The sequence below is a fragment of the Haliotis cracherodii genome, unplaced genomic scaffold (genome assembly GCF_022045235.1).
Source record: "Haliotis cracherodii isolate W230 unplaced genomic scaffold, xgHalCrac1.p SCAF_2, whole genome shotgun sequence".
In the NCBI taxonomy this organism is placed as follows: Eukaryota; Metazoa; Mollusca; class Gastropoda; order Lepetellida; family Haliotidae; genus Haliotis; species Haliotis cracherodii.
Genome location: NW_027266275.1, coordinates 27,853,567 through 27,870,687, shown reverse-complemented (window position 1 = coordinate 27,870,687; position 17,121 = coordinate 27,853,567). Strand labels below are relative to the sequence as shown.

The following is a 17,121-nucleotide window of genomic DNA, read 5'->3' as shown; positions in this document are numbered from 1 at the left end:
TTGCCGAGTTCCATAAAGCGCAAGGTATAAGATCGATTGAATACTTTAGTTTTGCAAGAGTTACCCCCCTTAGATCACCTGAACCCTCCACATGGCGTACTCGAACATTTCGTCATAACAAGTTCCTTATCTGAAAGTGAAAAGTAGGTTTTCTTCTGATTCTGTTGGCGTAGTTTAAATTTCATGTAATAGGACAATTTTTCAGACTCAAATTCCCCTTACACTTTGAGCAACACTTACAAATACAATAGTGTGTCCAACGGTGGCCCAAACGGGGCATGAAAATGTATCCGACGTCTAGAGTTATCGAGTATCACACATTTTCATTCGAACTGTCACAACACACAAAAACGCGTACTCTGAAACCCCGAAAATTCAAATGAGAAAAATCAAAACTCAAAATATAGAGAAATATTTTCCCCCCCATTTAACTTTTTTTGACTGTGAGTATACTGACACTGCACTAATATACACCGCGGCGGAAATAGGGTTCGTTTTTCTGTATAATTTGAGTTTTTATTTCATTTTCTGTGATTCTCATTTGACTTTTTGGCGTTTCCATTTTGGGTGTTTCACGTTTTGTTGTAAAAAGACTTTATGAATGCTCAGTGTTTTATTGCCATTTATTTTGTTTGATTTTAAGGTGCACAGTTCGTCCTTTAATGGTTCTCTAGTCTTGTAACATATTTCTCACGTAAGAAAACGTGAAATACACGGAGTTATATTGAATTAACACATTGACATGCGAAAACATTTCCATGTCAGTTATGGACAACCATAGTATAGACAATACTAAATTTGAATCTATATATCTCGTGACGCCGAGAAAGCCTTCGTCAGCGGAGAAGAGGCGAGATGGGAATTATTAGTAGTGGACGTTGAGGAATACTGTCGACATCGAACAACTGGTGAAACCATCAGCAAAGCAAAAATACATTTGTTTTCTCGAGATTACTGACTGACTACTAACACTACTAAAATACATGACTTGAGGCGTGGATGCAGTCACAACTGCCTCAATATTCCCCTACGCAAGTGGATGCAGTGACACCTGTTTTAAGGATATTCTCCTACACACGTGGATGTAGTAACACATGTCTTAAGGATATTCTCCTACACACATGGATGCAGTGACACATGTCTCAAGGATATTCTCCTACACACGTGGATGCTGTGACATCTGTCTTAAGGATATTCTCCAACACACGTGAATGCTGTGACACCTGTCTGAAGGATATTCCCCTACACACGTGAATGCTGTGACACCTGTCTGCAGGATATTCTTCTACACACGTGGATGCTGTGACACCTGTCTCGGGGATATTCTCCTACACATGTGGATGCAGTGACACATGTCTTGAGGATATTCTCCAACACACATGGATGCTGTGACACCTGTCTTAAGGATATTCTCCAACACACGTGAATGCTGTGACACCTGTCTTAAGGATATTCTCCAACACACGTGGATGCTGTGACACCTGTCTCACTGATATTCTCCAACACACGTGGGTGTAGTGACACATACCTCAAAGATATTCTTCTACACACGTGGATGCTGTGACACATGTCTTAAGGATATTCTCCTACATACGTGGATGCAGTAACACATGTCTCAAGGATATCCCCCTATACACGTGGGTGATGTGACACCTGTCTCGAGGATATTCTCCTTCACACGTGGATGCTGTGACACTTGTATAGATAATTAATCGAAGCATTAACCTTCGGAAGTTCGATGTAATTCATGAACTACAGGAATCACTAGTGTATGAATATATTATTTCTTAAGTTCTATCACTTCATTCAACCGATCCTGCTTGTTTTTTAATTCTAAATATAGTAATACAACTAAACAAAAACGAAAACATACAAGGCAGTAAACTGGTGATGATAATGTTTTTGATTGAGAATTTAAGAGCGCTGGCCGTGGATCTGATTTCCAAGTCGGTAACATGAGTTCTACATGAGTTGTTTTTCCACAGTTGTAGTACCCCTCACGCCACGATATTCTAGCCAGGTTATCTCTTGCATTGGCAATTTATATTTATAACATTTCTATTTTAAACATTCTATGAACTTGATTTTAATTTTCTCACAATCAACTTCCTAAATATTTTGTTCAATATCCCCAAGCTATGCCTGAGACAGATTATGCAAGTTGATTATTGCCTCCCGGTTGTTAGCTACGTTGATGAACAACATACTCACTCCCTAGGTCCGACTGCAGTGTTGGAATAAGAGAGGGTTGTACGGTAAGTGCTTCATTATTTATTTATTTTTAAATTACCTTATTGTAATGATCAAACTGTCTGACTGCAGAGGTATATATGTAAGTAATCGTCTGGAAAAATTCACCACATTATTATTTGCTGATGGCATGGTAAATGCTGCTGACATCATGTAGAGATTAAAGCAACAATTTGACATTTTATGTACCAGTCAATTCATCACTTCACCAGTTGTGCATATTGCAGTCCCATTCTCCCTCTCTTCTCCACGATCACACCATCATTTGTTATTTTGTCCCTGTTCCTTTCTAGTGTCCATTCTATGTTATATATACATCTTTCTATCGCTCATCTGATTTTGAGAAGGCTGAAGACTTTGACAAAACAGACACTGGCAGTCAACTATATTTTTTGTTTCCACCCGATAAGTTTCATGTTTGGTATCCCCCCTACTCTATTTCAATAAAAAACCGGTTCAACAAGTGGATGTATTTATATCCCTGCCTATTGCATGAAAACTAGTACATTACCGGGTCGACATTGTACCCCAACGTTCACTGAAGTTTACCGTGTTACCATCTACCTGGACGTTGTCGATAAGGTGAGAAATGGCTCATATTTGAGTATTTAGATGACGATATTGTTGTATTAGGTTTGCATTTGAAGACATTTGTCTTACCCTAAAGTTCACAAACGCATGTTTGAGAGAAATCGGAATGTAGAATGAATCTGGTCACGCACCAGCCGACAAGTTTGTCTCTGTCCGCCATATCGGTTGACTGGTACATAGAGATTATGTGCTGAGCATCTCGTTTTCGTCACGTAGATATACTGTATTTGAAGGAATTAATCTCACTCCAAGGTACACAGTGACATGTTTGAGAGTGATCGAACTGTTTCTGTTTGTGTGTTGTTTAACGCCGCACTCAGCAATATTCCAGCTTGACGGAGGTACAGACATACAGCGACACAGAGACAGAGACACACAGAGACAGACACACATACATAGACACAAAGAGACAGAGACACACAGAAACAGAGACACACAGAGACACACGGAAACACACAGACACACAGACAGACACACATAGAGACACACAGAGGCAGAGACACATGCAAACAGACAGACACACACATATAGAGACACACACACACACACAGCCGCAGCCACACAGAGACATACACACAGACACATAGATACACAGACACACACATGCACACACTCAGACAGACACAGACAGAGATAGCAACTACAGAGACACATACACACACACAGAAAGATAGACACATACACACAGAGACAGAGATACACAGAGAACGACACACCCATACACAGACACACACTAACATAGAGACAGAGAGACACATACACACACACACACACACAGACAGACTCAGATAGACACATACACATAGAGACAGAGATACACAGAGACACACACAGCGATAGGCACACACAGACAGATATACACACGCAGAGAGACACACACACACTGACAGCGATGCACAGAGATAGAGGCACACAGAGAGCGGCAAACACACACACACACACACCCACGGGGAGGGGGGGGGGGGGGGGGGGCATAGAGACACACAGAATGACCGAGACAGATACACACGCAGAGAGACACACACACACACACACACACACACAGAGACACATACACACATAGACACACACTCAGGATATTCACTTAAGGACACCTAACAGCCTGACAAAAACAACGGTTGCATAAGATTTCATTTGTGAAAACCAATGAGGCAATTAAGTCATTCCCCCCTCTTCTTCCCCCCCTACCCCATGGCTACTTCAGCCTTTGCCGTGTATGAATACTGATAGGACTTAGCTGTTGAATTTCTTGCAGCATCTAATGACTGATCAAATATAAACAGTCATAAAAATGTTATACTAGTATTTAATTCACGAACGCCTCATTATGTTGACTTGGGATGTATCCTATAGGAAGCTGGGGCTCTTCTTATTGTTTAGGTATTGTCACGTTTTCAAAATGAAGTGAGGCATGCAATAGTTGCTATAAGTGGATGGTTGAACTCATGCTCATGTTGTGGATTGTTAGAAATGATCAGTTCATTGATATTCAACTCTCTTGAAAAGCAGCCGTATTTGAAGTTTTGTCTTTATATTGATAAATTATTGATATGAATATGTACATTGTATGACAATACTGTCAGGCCTTCATCGCTAGCGTATGACAAACAAACCAGTGGTGTATAGTATGTTATTTGTAGAAATATAAAAAGTCTGAGCCAGAGAACAACCATTCTCGATTATCCCACGAAGCAGATTCCCTTGGGTGTGAAAAACAAAAAAAGCAATGACAATTATATAATTCAACCATTACAATGAAGAATGCTTGATTCTGATTGGTTAAAAAGAGGTTTCGTTTATGCAGAAACCTCCTTAGTATATTGAGCCTTTTTACACAAAAAACGTGCGTATGAATACATTGATAGACTACATATGGATCCATAAAAATATGGCCGCCAATCACCGTTAAGAACTGTATATGTAGAACTATATTCCCCTCTATTAGATGATGGGTCTCTAAAAAACTTAATATGCAGCTGAGCGTCTAATAGAGGAACTACGGTATATTTGATATGGGATGTTTTTGGTGATGATTTTGACGTTCTAGTCCGTACCTCTGACTGATTTGATGAGAATACAAGACTTAACGGAGGCATATCTTTTGCACACAAATGAAAACGTTTATGAAACTGCCAGGGACATGTTTGGTGTCAAACATGTAATTTCCTCATTTAAACAAACGATAATGAAAATATTGAACATAACATTATAAAAAAAGTGTTTTGAAAAACTTTATTTATGACAACATGTTGTTTTCAGACCTTTTTGTGATCTATATTTATTGCCACCAACGTTAGGATTTGGCGGAGGGGATTTGAATGTCCATGAAAACACTCCTCCCTCCGACCTTCAAGACCACGCAAACTGTGTCCCGACGTCACTGAAGCCATAGCACAGGACCCTGACCACCACGGCTTATCAAATTTGATGAAATTCATTTCAGAACACGCACAATTAAGCAAAACATACACGTACCACTGTGTCAGGGCCACAACTGTCACATTTCTTTCACATTGCATCGAATGTCATGCTATCTTGAATCCCTCCTGTTGGGGCCACAACTGTCACATTTCTTTCACATTGCATCGAATGCCATGCTATCTTGAATCCCTCGTGTAGGGACCACAACTGTCACATTTCTTTCACATTACATCGAATGCCATGCTATCTTGAATCCCTCGTGTAGGGACCACAACTGTCACATTTCTTTCACATTGCATCGAATGCCATGCTATCTTGAATCCCTCGTGTAGGGTCTACAACTGTCACATTTCTTTCACATTGCATCGAATGTCATGCTATCCCTCGTGTAGAAATGAGGGCTCGTCAGCTGCAGCGTAAAAATCACATACGCCATGTGGTTCCATTGCCTATCACCTTGTACCGGCAGGCTCATTCCCTGTAAATCTTCAGGATAATGTTGAGCCATATCATAGATCGGGATGCCATTGGCAGCCATTTTATGACAGTTGTGAGTTGTGAGAAACCTCGATGCCCGTCACGTTCTTCAGCATCCCAGTTGGGGGTGGAGAGACATTTATTTTGAATTGGACTAAGTTTGGAGAGTTACTTGTCAACTTCTTTTTGAAAAACTATGTGTTTTGAACCCTTAATAAGAACTAGTCAAGACTATTGGATGTTTGATGTTGAACTTAAGTCATATTTGCAACATGTACAACTACCTGTGACCCCTTTGCGGAATGGTCTAAGATAGTGGACCTTTGAACCCTGTGTAGTTACGCACCTTTTAAAAAGCGCTCTTGCCGTCATGGAAGACTGGACATAAACCTCCTGTGTTTTGGAATTTGATGTGGTCCCACTGTGGAGTAGATACCTCTCATTTAAATTTGAAACCGATAGCTTTAGTGCGAGGTTTCAAAATGTATAAATCTACCGAGGGACTACTCTACTGTGGGACTACACCAGATCTCCTAATTGGCGTTTGCTGTTACAATGTGAACCTGGTGTATGTAAAAGGGAAAAGTTGAATACTACATGACACTAAACTCATCCCATTTCTGCAAGTAGTCGATATATTTGAAATTTGTTCCTTTATTCTATTCACAATCAATCTGATATTCATATAATTTGTATAATGCCCCGGTCACACATTCACGGATCCTCTTGCCGGATCCACTACGGATGGAAACTCACGGAAAACCCCGGAAAAGACTATATCCGTAGTCCGCTACGGATGCACCACGGTTTGACTACGGGTTTTTACGGATCAACCAAGGATAAAGGAGAAAATGGGCTACTTGACAACGGGGAGTGATACGGATTGTTACGGTTCGTTACGGTTTGGTACGGTTTAGTACGGAATGACACGTGTCACGGCGTATGCACTGCGGATTAACAACGGTTCGCTACGATTGTAGTACGGGTTAGCACGAATTAGAACGGTCTGGCACGGATAAGTACGGAGTCTCACGGAGCGCCATAGACCTGCCACGATAAGCAATCCGTTTACATGAATTCCCGCGCTCGCGTGTTCATTCCACAACTTCAAAATGCCACCACGAAAGAGAAGAGCAATGTTTTTTTCCAATTTTTATTGTTCAAGAATATATAATGTTTCAAGTTCACAAAGTGAGAAATAAAGACAGAAATAAAAGGTTGATATTAACATTCGTAAATGATGTTAGTGTATGTTTTTTATGTAAGTACAAATAAAAACATATTCCAAAGTCCAATAATTTTAATAAAACATGATCTGTAAATATCCAACACAATTCGACCGTTCTGAAGAATGATCTTTTATACCATCCCTGTATATTGATCAATGATAGGGTTCTGTTCACCAGGATATCTGACCCTCATGATGTTGTGAAGGCACACACGGGCGAGGACTATGGCATATACCGTATCAGGGTCCTGCAACATGACGGAGAGCAAACACCGGAATCTGTTTGCAAGGATACCAAATGTATTTTCGTCAACTCGTCTGGCCCTCGAGAGGCGGTAGTTGAAGATCCTCTCGTCATTGGCAAGACCCCGTCTGGAGAAGGGCTTCATGAGCCAGGTATTCATGCCAAATGCATCGTCTGCAATGATATAGTAAGACATCGGTCTGTCATCACCGGGAAGGGGAGCTGCTGGTTGGATGCCGATTACACCCCTTTCAATGGCGTTTTTCAGCTCACACTGGTTCCAAATCTGAGCGTCGGGGCAACCACCTTGTGCACCGATATCCACCCAACGGAACTCGTAATCGGAGTCGACTAGGGCCATCAGAACTATTGAGTGATATCCTTTATAGTTGTAGTATAGGGAGCCACTGTTCTTAGGAATTGCCATTTTGCAGAAAACTGGTCGGCTATTGCCTGCCACTGTTCAGGCTCAGTAGAGGTGTCGATAACATCCCCAGCATATGTTGCAATTAAGATCTCGCATACGTCCCGAACAATACCAGAGATCAAGGTCCGGTAGCTGTCCCCCGTAGCCAGGTATCGCAGGGTGACTGCTAGCCTCACTCCAGGTTCGATGGACTGTCTGTACCAGGTAATGCTCTTCATAATCATGCGACCCACTACTTGTAACAGTTCTTTGGACATCTGTAGGTCTATTCTCACGAAGTTCTTGAAAGCAGCTGGATTTTCCACACTCAGTTCAGCCATGAGTGCTTCATACTGGCCGTGGATGGGTCGTGGGAGGAGCCAGTCCCTGGTCCACCATCTCTTCTGCCTCCGGTCACCTCTCAGTCTGTCCTCAAGCAGCTCCACCATGGCCCTGGGTTTTTGTGCCATATCAATGTCCAGGTCCAGCCAGTTCAGTGCCAGCCTCAGTTGTTGGTTGTTCATGTTGGTTGTTGTTAGATGTAGACTTCTTGGATGAAACAGATATGAAGTAGGGCCCTATAAACTGGAAGTCTGGTGACAGAGCGGGTGTAACATAATTCATAATAAACTGTAGTGGACCGCAGTAAGCCGTATTATGCCGTTATGTCACGTGGTAACCCGTAGGAATCCTTGAGAAACCTTTGTAATCCCTACCTATCCCTAATAGAACGTAGTGCGATCGTGCTGATCCGTGACAAATCCGTAACAAACCGTATTGTATCCTTGGCTAATCCGTGGTGTAACCGTAAAAGTACGTAGTTAACCGTAACAAACCTTTCCGATCCTTGGCGACTTGAGTCCGGGGATGTACTACGAATAAGTACGGTTTATTACGGACTACAACGGATAAGTACGTTCTAATACGGATCAGTAAGGATGTACTACAGTTGTCCGATCCGTGGGAAATTTCTGAACATGCTCAAAAATTGTCACGGATATACAAGTACTACTACGATTGACCCAGGATACAATACGGACAGCTACGGACCACTACAGATTGCCACGAATGATGCCGGATCGTATCCGTGGCTAATCCGGCGTCCGATCCGTGAATGTGTGACCGGGGCATAAGAGATCTATATGCAAGTATGATGTGGTTTCGTTGCACTCTTATTTCCATGTTCATTATTCAGCCTTGTTTGACAACGGTAAAAGGAACTATACCGAAACGTCGCCTTCACAGTATATAAAGAAGGGTTTTTTTCTATAAATTGTGTCTACTTTGCCTTTATAACAAGGTTTTGGTTTGAAAACAAACAAATGTGGGTACATGCATGAGTTGTTTATTAGATAACTTTGACACAATTAAATTGATTGTCAGGTTACCCACTGAAGCATTCATTTTAGTCTCCATGTTGAAGGAATTAACTATATATTCGCTGCAATGTAACGAATAGCCATTAGTTTGTGGATAGTTACAAGTTCTTGTAACTTAACAAAGTGTGAGATAGATAAATATTCTATTTTACTTCAGATAGAGGTACGTGATGGCAACAACGCCATCAGTTCCGACACCGGTCCCAGTGGCCTGTGTCCTAGTGCTGCTGATGTATGTACAGCTAACAACACAAGCCACCCCTCCTCCTTGTAACCGTAAGTATAATGTTCAAGAAGTCCTGGGTTATACATGCCTGTTGAAGAAGGCATTGGTGAGAATCGTGCCAAGAACTGGGTTTCAGCAAACGTTTATTATGATTATGTAAATGGCTTTTGTTACTTTAAAAAAATGTATATTAGTCTGGCAGAATGTTGACATGACCTTGCAATTTAGGTCCCACAGTTGTTTTTGTATGATTTCATTTGTTCAGACACTACATATGAATAAACTAATGGATGCCACTTTGGCACCCTTGAGGGTTTTGAAAAAAAAAGATTTTAAAAAATTGGCCCAATTTTCATATTCGGCATCATTTTTGTAGTCAGAAAGAAACACATAATGAACTTTTCAGAGTATATAGATGTTAAATACACTTGATATACAACATATATGTTTAAAAGTTTTGGTCAGACATGTGGTAGAAGTTCTTTTAAGTATTAAAACATAGGGATTTATGATTTTCTAAACCTCTTTTATCCAGACGAAATGTAATCCATACCATGTTACTGTTGAATTGTGAAATATCAATGTATTACAGTAGATAAAAAACAATTATTTGATTTTGAAATTTCTAATATGAAGTAAGCAATGATTACTTTGATTTATATCTTGAAAATAGGATAAGTAAACCTTTTTTAGAGACCTTTCAGATGTTTACTAATAAATTGTATGGATAAAAGAGTGCTTTGACAATATCCATAAAAGTATTTTAACTCATTGTTTCAATGAATATATAAATATAATGCATGAGTTGGAAATAACATAAACCCATGACTGAATTGTTTGATTTATGGATTGTATGTTACTTACAATACTATCAGATGAAGAACATGCATCATACAAATCCTTATCCAGGATAATTAGTCAGGTCCCATTCTTGAATCAATTTAAGTCACAATATTCATGAGAGAGTCATAGCCAAAGTCTGTTTGAGTCTATTGACACATCAGATCAGTCACATCAGTCACTTTCATCTAACACACTCTGTGCAGTTCTGGTGTGCTGGTTGTAACAATCATCACATCCTTCACATTCACAGAACATTGTACATGGAAGTCGAGCAACAGCACATCCACACTTTGCTAAGGCGCAGTTTTCACAGCTACATTTCAACAGTTTGATAATGTAGTCAGGAGCAGCAATGGAAGCTAAGTATGGTTGAGGGTGTCTTTCATCCAGCCATGCTTGAGAGGATCTATAGTCGGAGGGTCTTCATCTAAAGCATGTTTCCAGATGCAGGTTTGCAGATGAGCCCTCAATGCATTCTGTTCAAAAGCCTCCTGAGTAGGTGGCAATGACATGATCTTCATAGATGAGAGAGCATTTCTTCTTCCAACTTTTGATTTCCATACTTTGAAACGTAGCTCATGCATTGTAGATGCTGTGTGACCATAACATGATGACAGAAATAACATGGATTCTTCTGTTATTTCTTTAGAGGAAGCAGACAGGTCCCCAACATGATGAAGATTACAATTACCTTTCAACAATTTGACAGCAGTAGATTTTCCAACACCCCAGCACTGAGCCACTGTGTCACAGCCTGTGAGAGCATGAGCTGCAAGAATTTTGGGAACAATAGCAGAGTGTTTCTCAACTGTGGCTTTGATGTCAATGCACTTCTTGTTGACAGATGATGTTGACTCCATGCATTGCTGACACGTTAATTGTTGGTATAGGTAGAAATGCAGTAGCAGCACAAACACATCAGTGTCGTCACACACCACTGTGATAGATGCATTGGCAACTGACTCTGCAACAGATATCACCTGCTGAATGATAATAACATCAGCCTCTTCATGGGTTGTCTTGAGATCTTGTCGATGAATCAGTAAACCATTGTTGACCTCAACAGGTACTGAGGAACTTCCAGTTAATACTAGCTTGTGTGAGCAGACTTTCAACGATTCTCTCATCTCTTGCAGATAATCTACTACTAGATCTATCAGTTGAACTTTGTTTGAAGTAACTGTGAGTAGAATCTTCTGTGGTGGGAGGGGCATGGACAGAGAAATCTTGTGTTGTCGGTTGGCTTCTTTGTCCCGTGATGATCTGGTGACACCTTTGATGCTGTATTCAAAGTACCTGTCAAATACAAGGTACACATCAGCGTCTTTCTGTTTCCTCATTACATATGAAGCAACATTGTCAATGAAATCTTTTACTTTTCCATCTTTCGGCCAGTGAATCACCCATAGCATTGCAGAACCATCAATGATAATGCTTTTTTGGTCCGAGGGGAGGCTTTCTGACAATTCAACCTGCAATTGATTCCTCAAAGTAGCTTTGTTTGTGGTTGTTCTCATGACACCTGCATCTGTAAACATAGAAGTAGGCACTGGTGCCAACTCAAACTTTAAGACCTCAGAAATGTTGATGTCTCTTCCTGAGGCCTGAAGTCCAATGATTCTGGAGTAGATCAGATTTGTGTCATATAACGTGGCAGATCCAATCTGAACATGATTCTTCAAGACAGCCATAGTCTTTATCTTCTTTGACAAGGGCCTATGAAATCCATCTGGCCATGACCTTTCAAATTTCTCCATTTCTTTCTGACCCACTGCCAATGCCTTATCAACATTCACAGTACTGTCTGCAAGTCTGCCACTCACAACCTGCAAAAGTTTATCAGTAGGGAGTTGCGATACATCTAGTGGATCACTTGACTCTTGCAGCTTCTGTCGAATGTTTTCCCGATCTTTTGGATCTGCTGCAATTCGGCCTTTCATTTCTTCTTTATGAACTTGATTTGTTGATTTGTCCTGGTTTGTCATGTCATAGATATCATTTGACAAAACACTGCAAATATGAAGACTCAAGGCCCATGTCTTCAGAGTGTTTGGCTTTAAGGTGATGCCAATGATGCCATCTGGACCCTTTCCATATTTCATGAAAGCAGTTTCAATCATCATGTCTGTCCATATTCCATTCCAAGTACCAGGTGTATGACGCGTGACGTGTTCCCCTTTGAGAAACTTCTCAAGTAGTTCTGGATTTAGATCTTCTGCTGTTCTAAGATAATAGAGGCCATAACGAGCATAGTTCTGATATCCAGCAGCAAAGAAATATGGCATCATCAGTTTCACTGCAAGCAAATGGAGTGGCCTCTTTTTCAGCTCGGACAAACTGTAGCATCAGCAAAACTGGTTTGATTAGCATATCCAACCACAGTTGCGTTGTTCTGGCATGTCTTGCTCTGCCTTCCAAGATGTTCAAAAAGTCTTCTGGCTTGGATACTTCTGTTATCACATTCCTTAACAGCTCTTCAACAAGAATTCTTAACGCTCGTAAGTTTTGAGGGTATCTTTTTCCTGACATCATGTTTGCTACACTTCCGAAAGTTTCATCAACAACCAACTTAAGGGTGTCTGTGGCAGTTTCACGGAAAACAAGAATACTGGCTATTCCATTTCCTCTTAGAATAATCAGTTCATCAGCAAAGCATCTTGATATTTCTTCAATACACTGTCTTTTTTAAAGCATGACCCCTCCACTCTCTAGGTACTGATTGTATACTTCTGTGAAATTTCTAATTTGTTTCCGATCAGCATTCATTGATCTGATCACATAATAGAGTGATTCATCTGAAATTGATTCGTTTCCATTCAGTTTTGAAGTAGCTAATTGTACAGATTTAGAGGCCATAGAATTTGTTCTACATTTGTCATGATATCTTGCATCTGCAGCATGAAGATCACTTATGGCACCATCTACTCTAAGTCGAACTTCATCTCCCCACTTATCCTGGCGTATATCGCATGTCCCAAGAATTATATTCTTGAATGATCTTTGGCCATCATCTGCAGTTCTGCAAAGAAGAGATCTCTTCCATCGTCCAGGATTTCTAGAGTCTTTTTCAATTTCACATCGGCTCCCACAGAATAAGCAATGTTTTAGAAAATTAAAGTCAGTGCTTGAAACTGAACGATGCCTCCTCTTTTTGGATGGTTCTGGCAGGCATTTATCTGAACAAGATTTTGAAAGTCTTTTAAGTTGGGTCTTTGATGTGTAAGTAGAAACACAGTTTTTGTGGTAAAATAATTCATTAACATCAGAAGAAGATTTATTTTTTTCAATTAGTAAATGTAGGCCATCCTGTCTGGTCTTGCTAGCATCAATGATAGATATGATACATTTACTAGTTGAATTAGCTGTCAGCTTCTGATTTGGGTTATTACAACAGCCAATCAGCTGGAATAAACATTCAACACCCGACGGAAATTGAAGAAAGAAAGGATTAATTATTTCTCTTAAAATATGCAAAAATATTAATGATATATTGAAAGGTAGTTGAATAGCAAAATATTAACTATAATGTTTCAAAAAGTTTAAAATTCAAATAAATATGAAATTGATTTATGAAATTGTAGCCACTGACAGACATACATCAATTATTTAACATATTTCCAGTTCACCTGTACCAATAATCTATATTGCATTTGATGAAAATTATGTAACATTTCATTTGAATCATTTAGGGCTCATATTGCCAAATACGTCTTTTTTTGTCCTTTGTAGGTTGATAACAAACATAATAGTTCTCAGGAAAATAGTATCTACAAATCAAACCCTTTCAATTCATTTTAGTAATCAATTTAGAGACAAAAATAAAATAAAATCTCTTCCTTACTTGCATAGTCAATAGAGACCCTATGGCAGTATGATAAGTGGTTTGGAAAGTAGTATATACAGTTTTCATCAAACTATCAATTCAAGTGAATGGAGACATTATTTCCATGAGATATTTTGCATACAGTTTGCAAACATGAATATATTGATGCATATATAAATAGTTGTTATATATTTCAACAACAAATAAAGTTTAATGCAGCTTTTGATAGCATTGGTATGCTTAGCCTAGCAGACGACACTTCACTAGTTTGCATTTTGATCTGAATTATTTTTCCCACTTATCTCTCATTCAATTACTCTGCATTACTGCAATGTCTATGTCATAAATCAGTTGGACAACAAAAATAACTTACCATTGTGCCATATTATTTGTGAAAATGAGGTAGAAAATGAGTAACTAATATAAACAGTCTGTACAGGAAGTACTCCATTTTGTGCTACTTACCGAACAACTTATTTTTCCTCCATACGGTCCTCTGCTGGCGCTTGAGATTCCAAGGGTATATTTTAAAACACGTTTTAATAAAAATCCTCAAGGGTGCCAAGTTGGCATCCAGTTGTTTCTTGATCTACATATCTTTAACTTATAAAATCAGCAATAAAACACTGTGGGACCTCAAATGCAAGGTTAGCATTGAAAATTGCTTTTAGCTACTAGACTATATTGTTGTGCATGTTAGGTATGTTTACATTGTAAGTGCGCTAATGCGCTCGTGCAGTGACGTCACTTTAGGTGTGACGTCATTATGTTGTTGTAACCTGGGCAGCTGTGTGAGGCAGTGCCAGTTCCACATTAAACAGTGATTGAGCCAACTGCGATTTTGTTATGTACTGAAGATTTGATGTTCCTCCAATGTGCGGGTCGGACAAATAACATAATACATACACAACAGTGGCGACGAGGATAAAACTTTCTATACGTGAATACAGTCAGTGCTTTTCCATAATGGCAGGCGTCATTGGAGATGTTGGACAGTTCGATGAAAGTTTAGAAGATTGGATGTCATATACTGAAAGAGTGAGTTTATATTTCGATGCTAATGACATTCCAAATGAACGAAGAGTTTCTGGGTTTCTTTCCATGATTGGTGCAAAAACTTACAATGTTCTCAAATCGTTGGTTTCTCCTGATTTGCCTCGTACACGTACTTTGGAACAATTATTCACTGTTTTACGTGATCATTTTATGCCTAGACCAAGTGTTATTGCTGAAAGATACAGATTTCACAAGAGAATGCAGACCGAAAACGAAACTGTTTCACAATATGTTGTTGTTTTGAAAGGACTGGCTAGATTTTGTGACTTCGGTGCTACACTGAATGAACGTTTAAGAGATCAATTAGTTCTTGGACTGAAAAGTGTAAGTGTTCAAAGGAAATTGCTTGCAGAATTAGAATTGACACTAGAACGTGCAGTTTCAATTGCAAATTCAATGGAATTAGCTGCGAAAGATTAAGAAGAATTGTGCCGCATCGGATTACCGAAGGAACAATCACAGTCAGAGGTGTTTTCTTTCAACAACAGAAGATCTAATGCAAGGTATGAACGTTATTGTTATAGATGTGGAAAGCCTTCGCATTTAGCTGATACTTGTAATTTCAAAGATACAGTTTGCTCATTCTGTCAAAAGAAAGGCCATATTCAGGAGGTATGCAAAGCGAAGAAATGGAGTCAAAGTTCAGGTCAAAGTTCAACATCTGGGTTTCGTCAAACAGGAAGTGCTAGCTCCAGCAATGTAAACAGAAACGGTAGGCGTCAAACTTTTCGTGTAAATGCTATCAATGAAAAACTTTGTTCAACCCATGAATATGAAGATCACATTCTAGATGATTTAGGTGACTGTCTAAATCAATTGCTCGCTATTCACGGTGCTGCAGATGTCATATGGGTGACAGTGAATGTAAATGGACGTGATCTTAAGATGGAGTTAGATACTGGCTCAAGAAGTTCTATCATTACTGAAGGCGTTTACAGACAGAACTTTTCAGAATGCAGCTTACAAGAATCGCCAATCCCAATGAGGGATGAGCTTGTCACAAATCTTGGTATCATACATGTTGACGTTCGTGATGGTGAAAGAGTCAACCAGTTACCACTACATGTCGTGCAGGGAAAAGGTCCTCCGTTACTGGGAAGGGCGTGGTTACCATACGTAAATATTGACTGGAAATCATTAGGAAATAATGTCAACACGTGTCACAAAATGTCAAGTGAAGATCAACTCAGTGAAATGTTTGTGAAATACTGTGATGTATTTTCTGATGGACTGGGTACAATTAATGGAATCAAAGCCCATTTAGAAGTGAAAGATGGCATGTCTCCTAAATACATGAAAGCTAGGCCTGTTCACTTCATGATAGAGTGAATGAAGAAATTTCAAGAATGGAGAAAAATGGCGTGATTATCAAAGTAGAACATTCTGAGTGGGCTACACCAATAGTTCCACTGGTCAAACCTGAGAAATCTGTCAGAATTTGTGGCGATTTCAAATCTACTGTAAACCCAGCTTTAAATGTGAACCAGTATCCACAAAACAAGATTGAAGACATGTTCGCTCAACTTGCCGGAGGTCAGAAATTCTCAAAGATTGATCTTGCTCATGCTTATCAACAAATGGAGGTGGATGAAGACTCACAGAAACTACTCACCATCAATACTCCAAAAGGACTCTACAGGTACACAAGACTTGCTTTCGGCATTGCTTCAGCTCCTGCAATTTTTCAAGCTACAATGGACCAAATTCTTCAAGGTTTGCAGAAAGTATTATGTCATCAAGATGATATTCTAGTGACCGGTTCAAATGATGAAGAACACTTACAGAACTTAGATGCAGTTTTGTCAAGATTACAACAATTTGGCTTGAGAGTAAAACAAAGTAAGTGTAAATTCTTTGTAGACTCAGTCAAGTATCTCGGTCATGTTATTGACAAAGAAGGACTTCATACTTCAGAAGATAAGGTGAAAGCTATCATCAGTGCTCCAAGACCTGAAAATGTGACACAACTACGTTCCTTTCTCGGTGGAGTCAACTACTATGGCAGATTCATCCAGAACCTTTCTACAATCGTTCACCCGTTAAACGAACTGTTGCAGAAAGACAAGAAATGGCTATGGTCAATTGAATGTGAGAAATCTTTCAAAATGTTTAAAGCAAAAATTGCAAGTTCCGATGTGTTGTGTCATTATGATCCATTGTTGCCAATAACATTGGCA

General features: G+C 39.6%; 2 protein-coding genes across 2 annotated transcripts in view; one reads left to right on the top strand and one right to left on the bottom strand.

The window, feature by feature from the left end:
• The first annotated feature begins 2,766 nt into the window (after positions 1-2,766).
• The window catches only part of LOC139467922 (protocadherin Fat 4-like), a 47,910-nt gene continuing 33,555 nt past the window's right edge, over positions 2,767-17,121 (top strand). Inside the window, exons 1-2 of the mRNA XM_071249510.1 lie at positions 2,767-2,832; positions 9,154-9,272. Of these exons, the coding sequence (XP_071105611.1) occupies positions 9,167-9,272 (106 nt within the window). The 5' untranslated portion in view covers positions 2,767-2,832; positions 9,154-9,166. The remainder of the gene's footprint in view (positions 2,833-9,153; positions 9,273-17,121) is intronic.
• On the bottom strand, positions 7,099-7,572 carry LOC139467549 (uncharacterized). Its single transcript, XM_071249083.1, has one exon. The coding sequence runs from the start codon at positions 7,570-7,572 to the stop codon at positions 7,099-7,101; it is 474 nt and encodes a 157-aa protein (XP_071105184.1).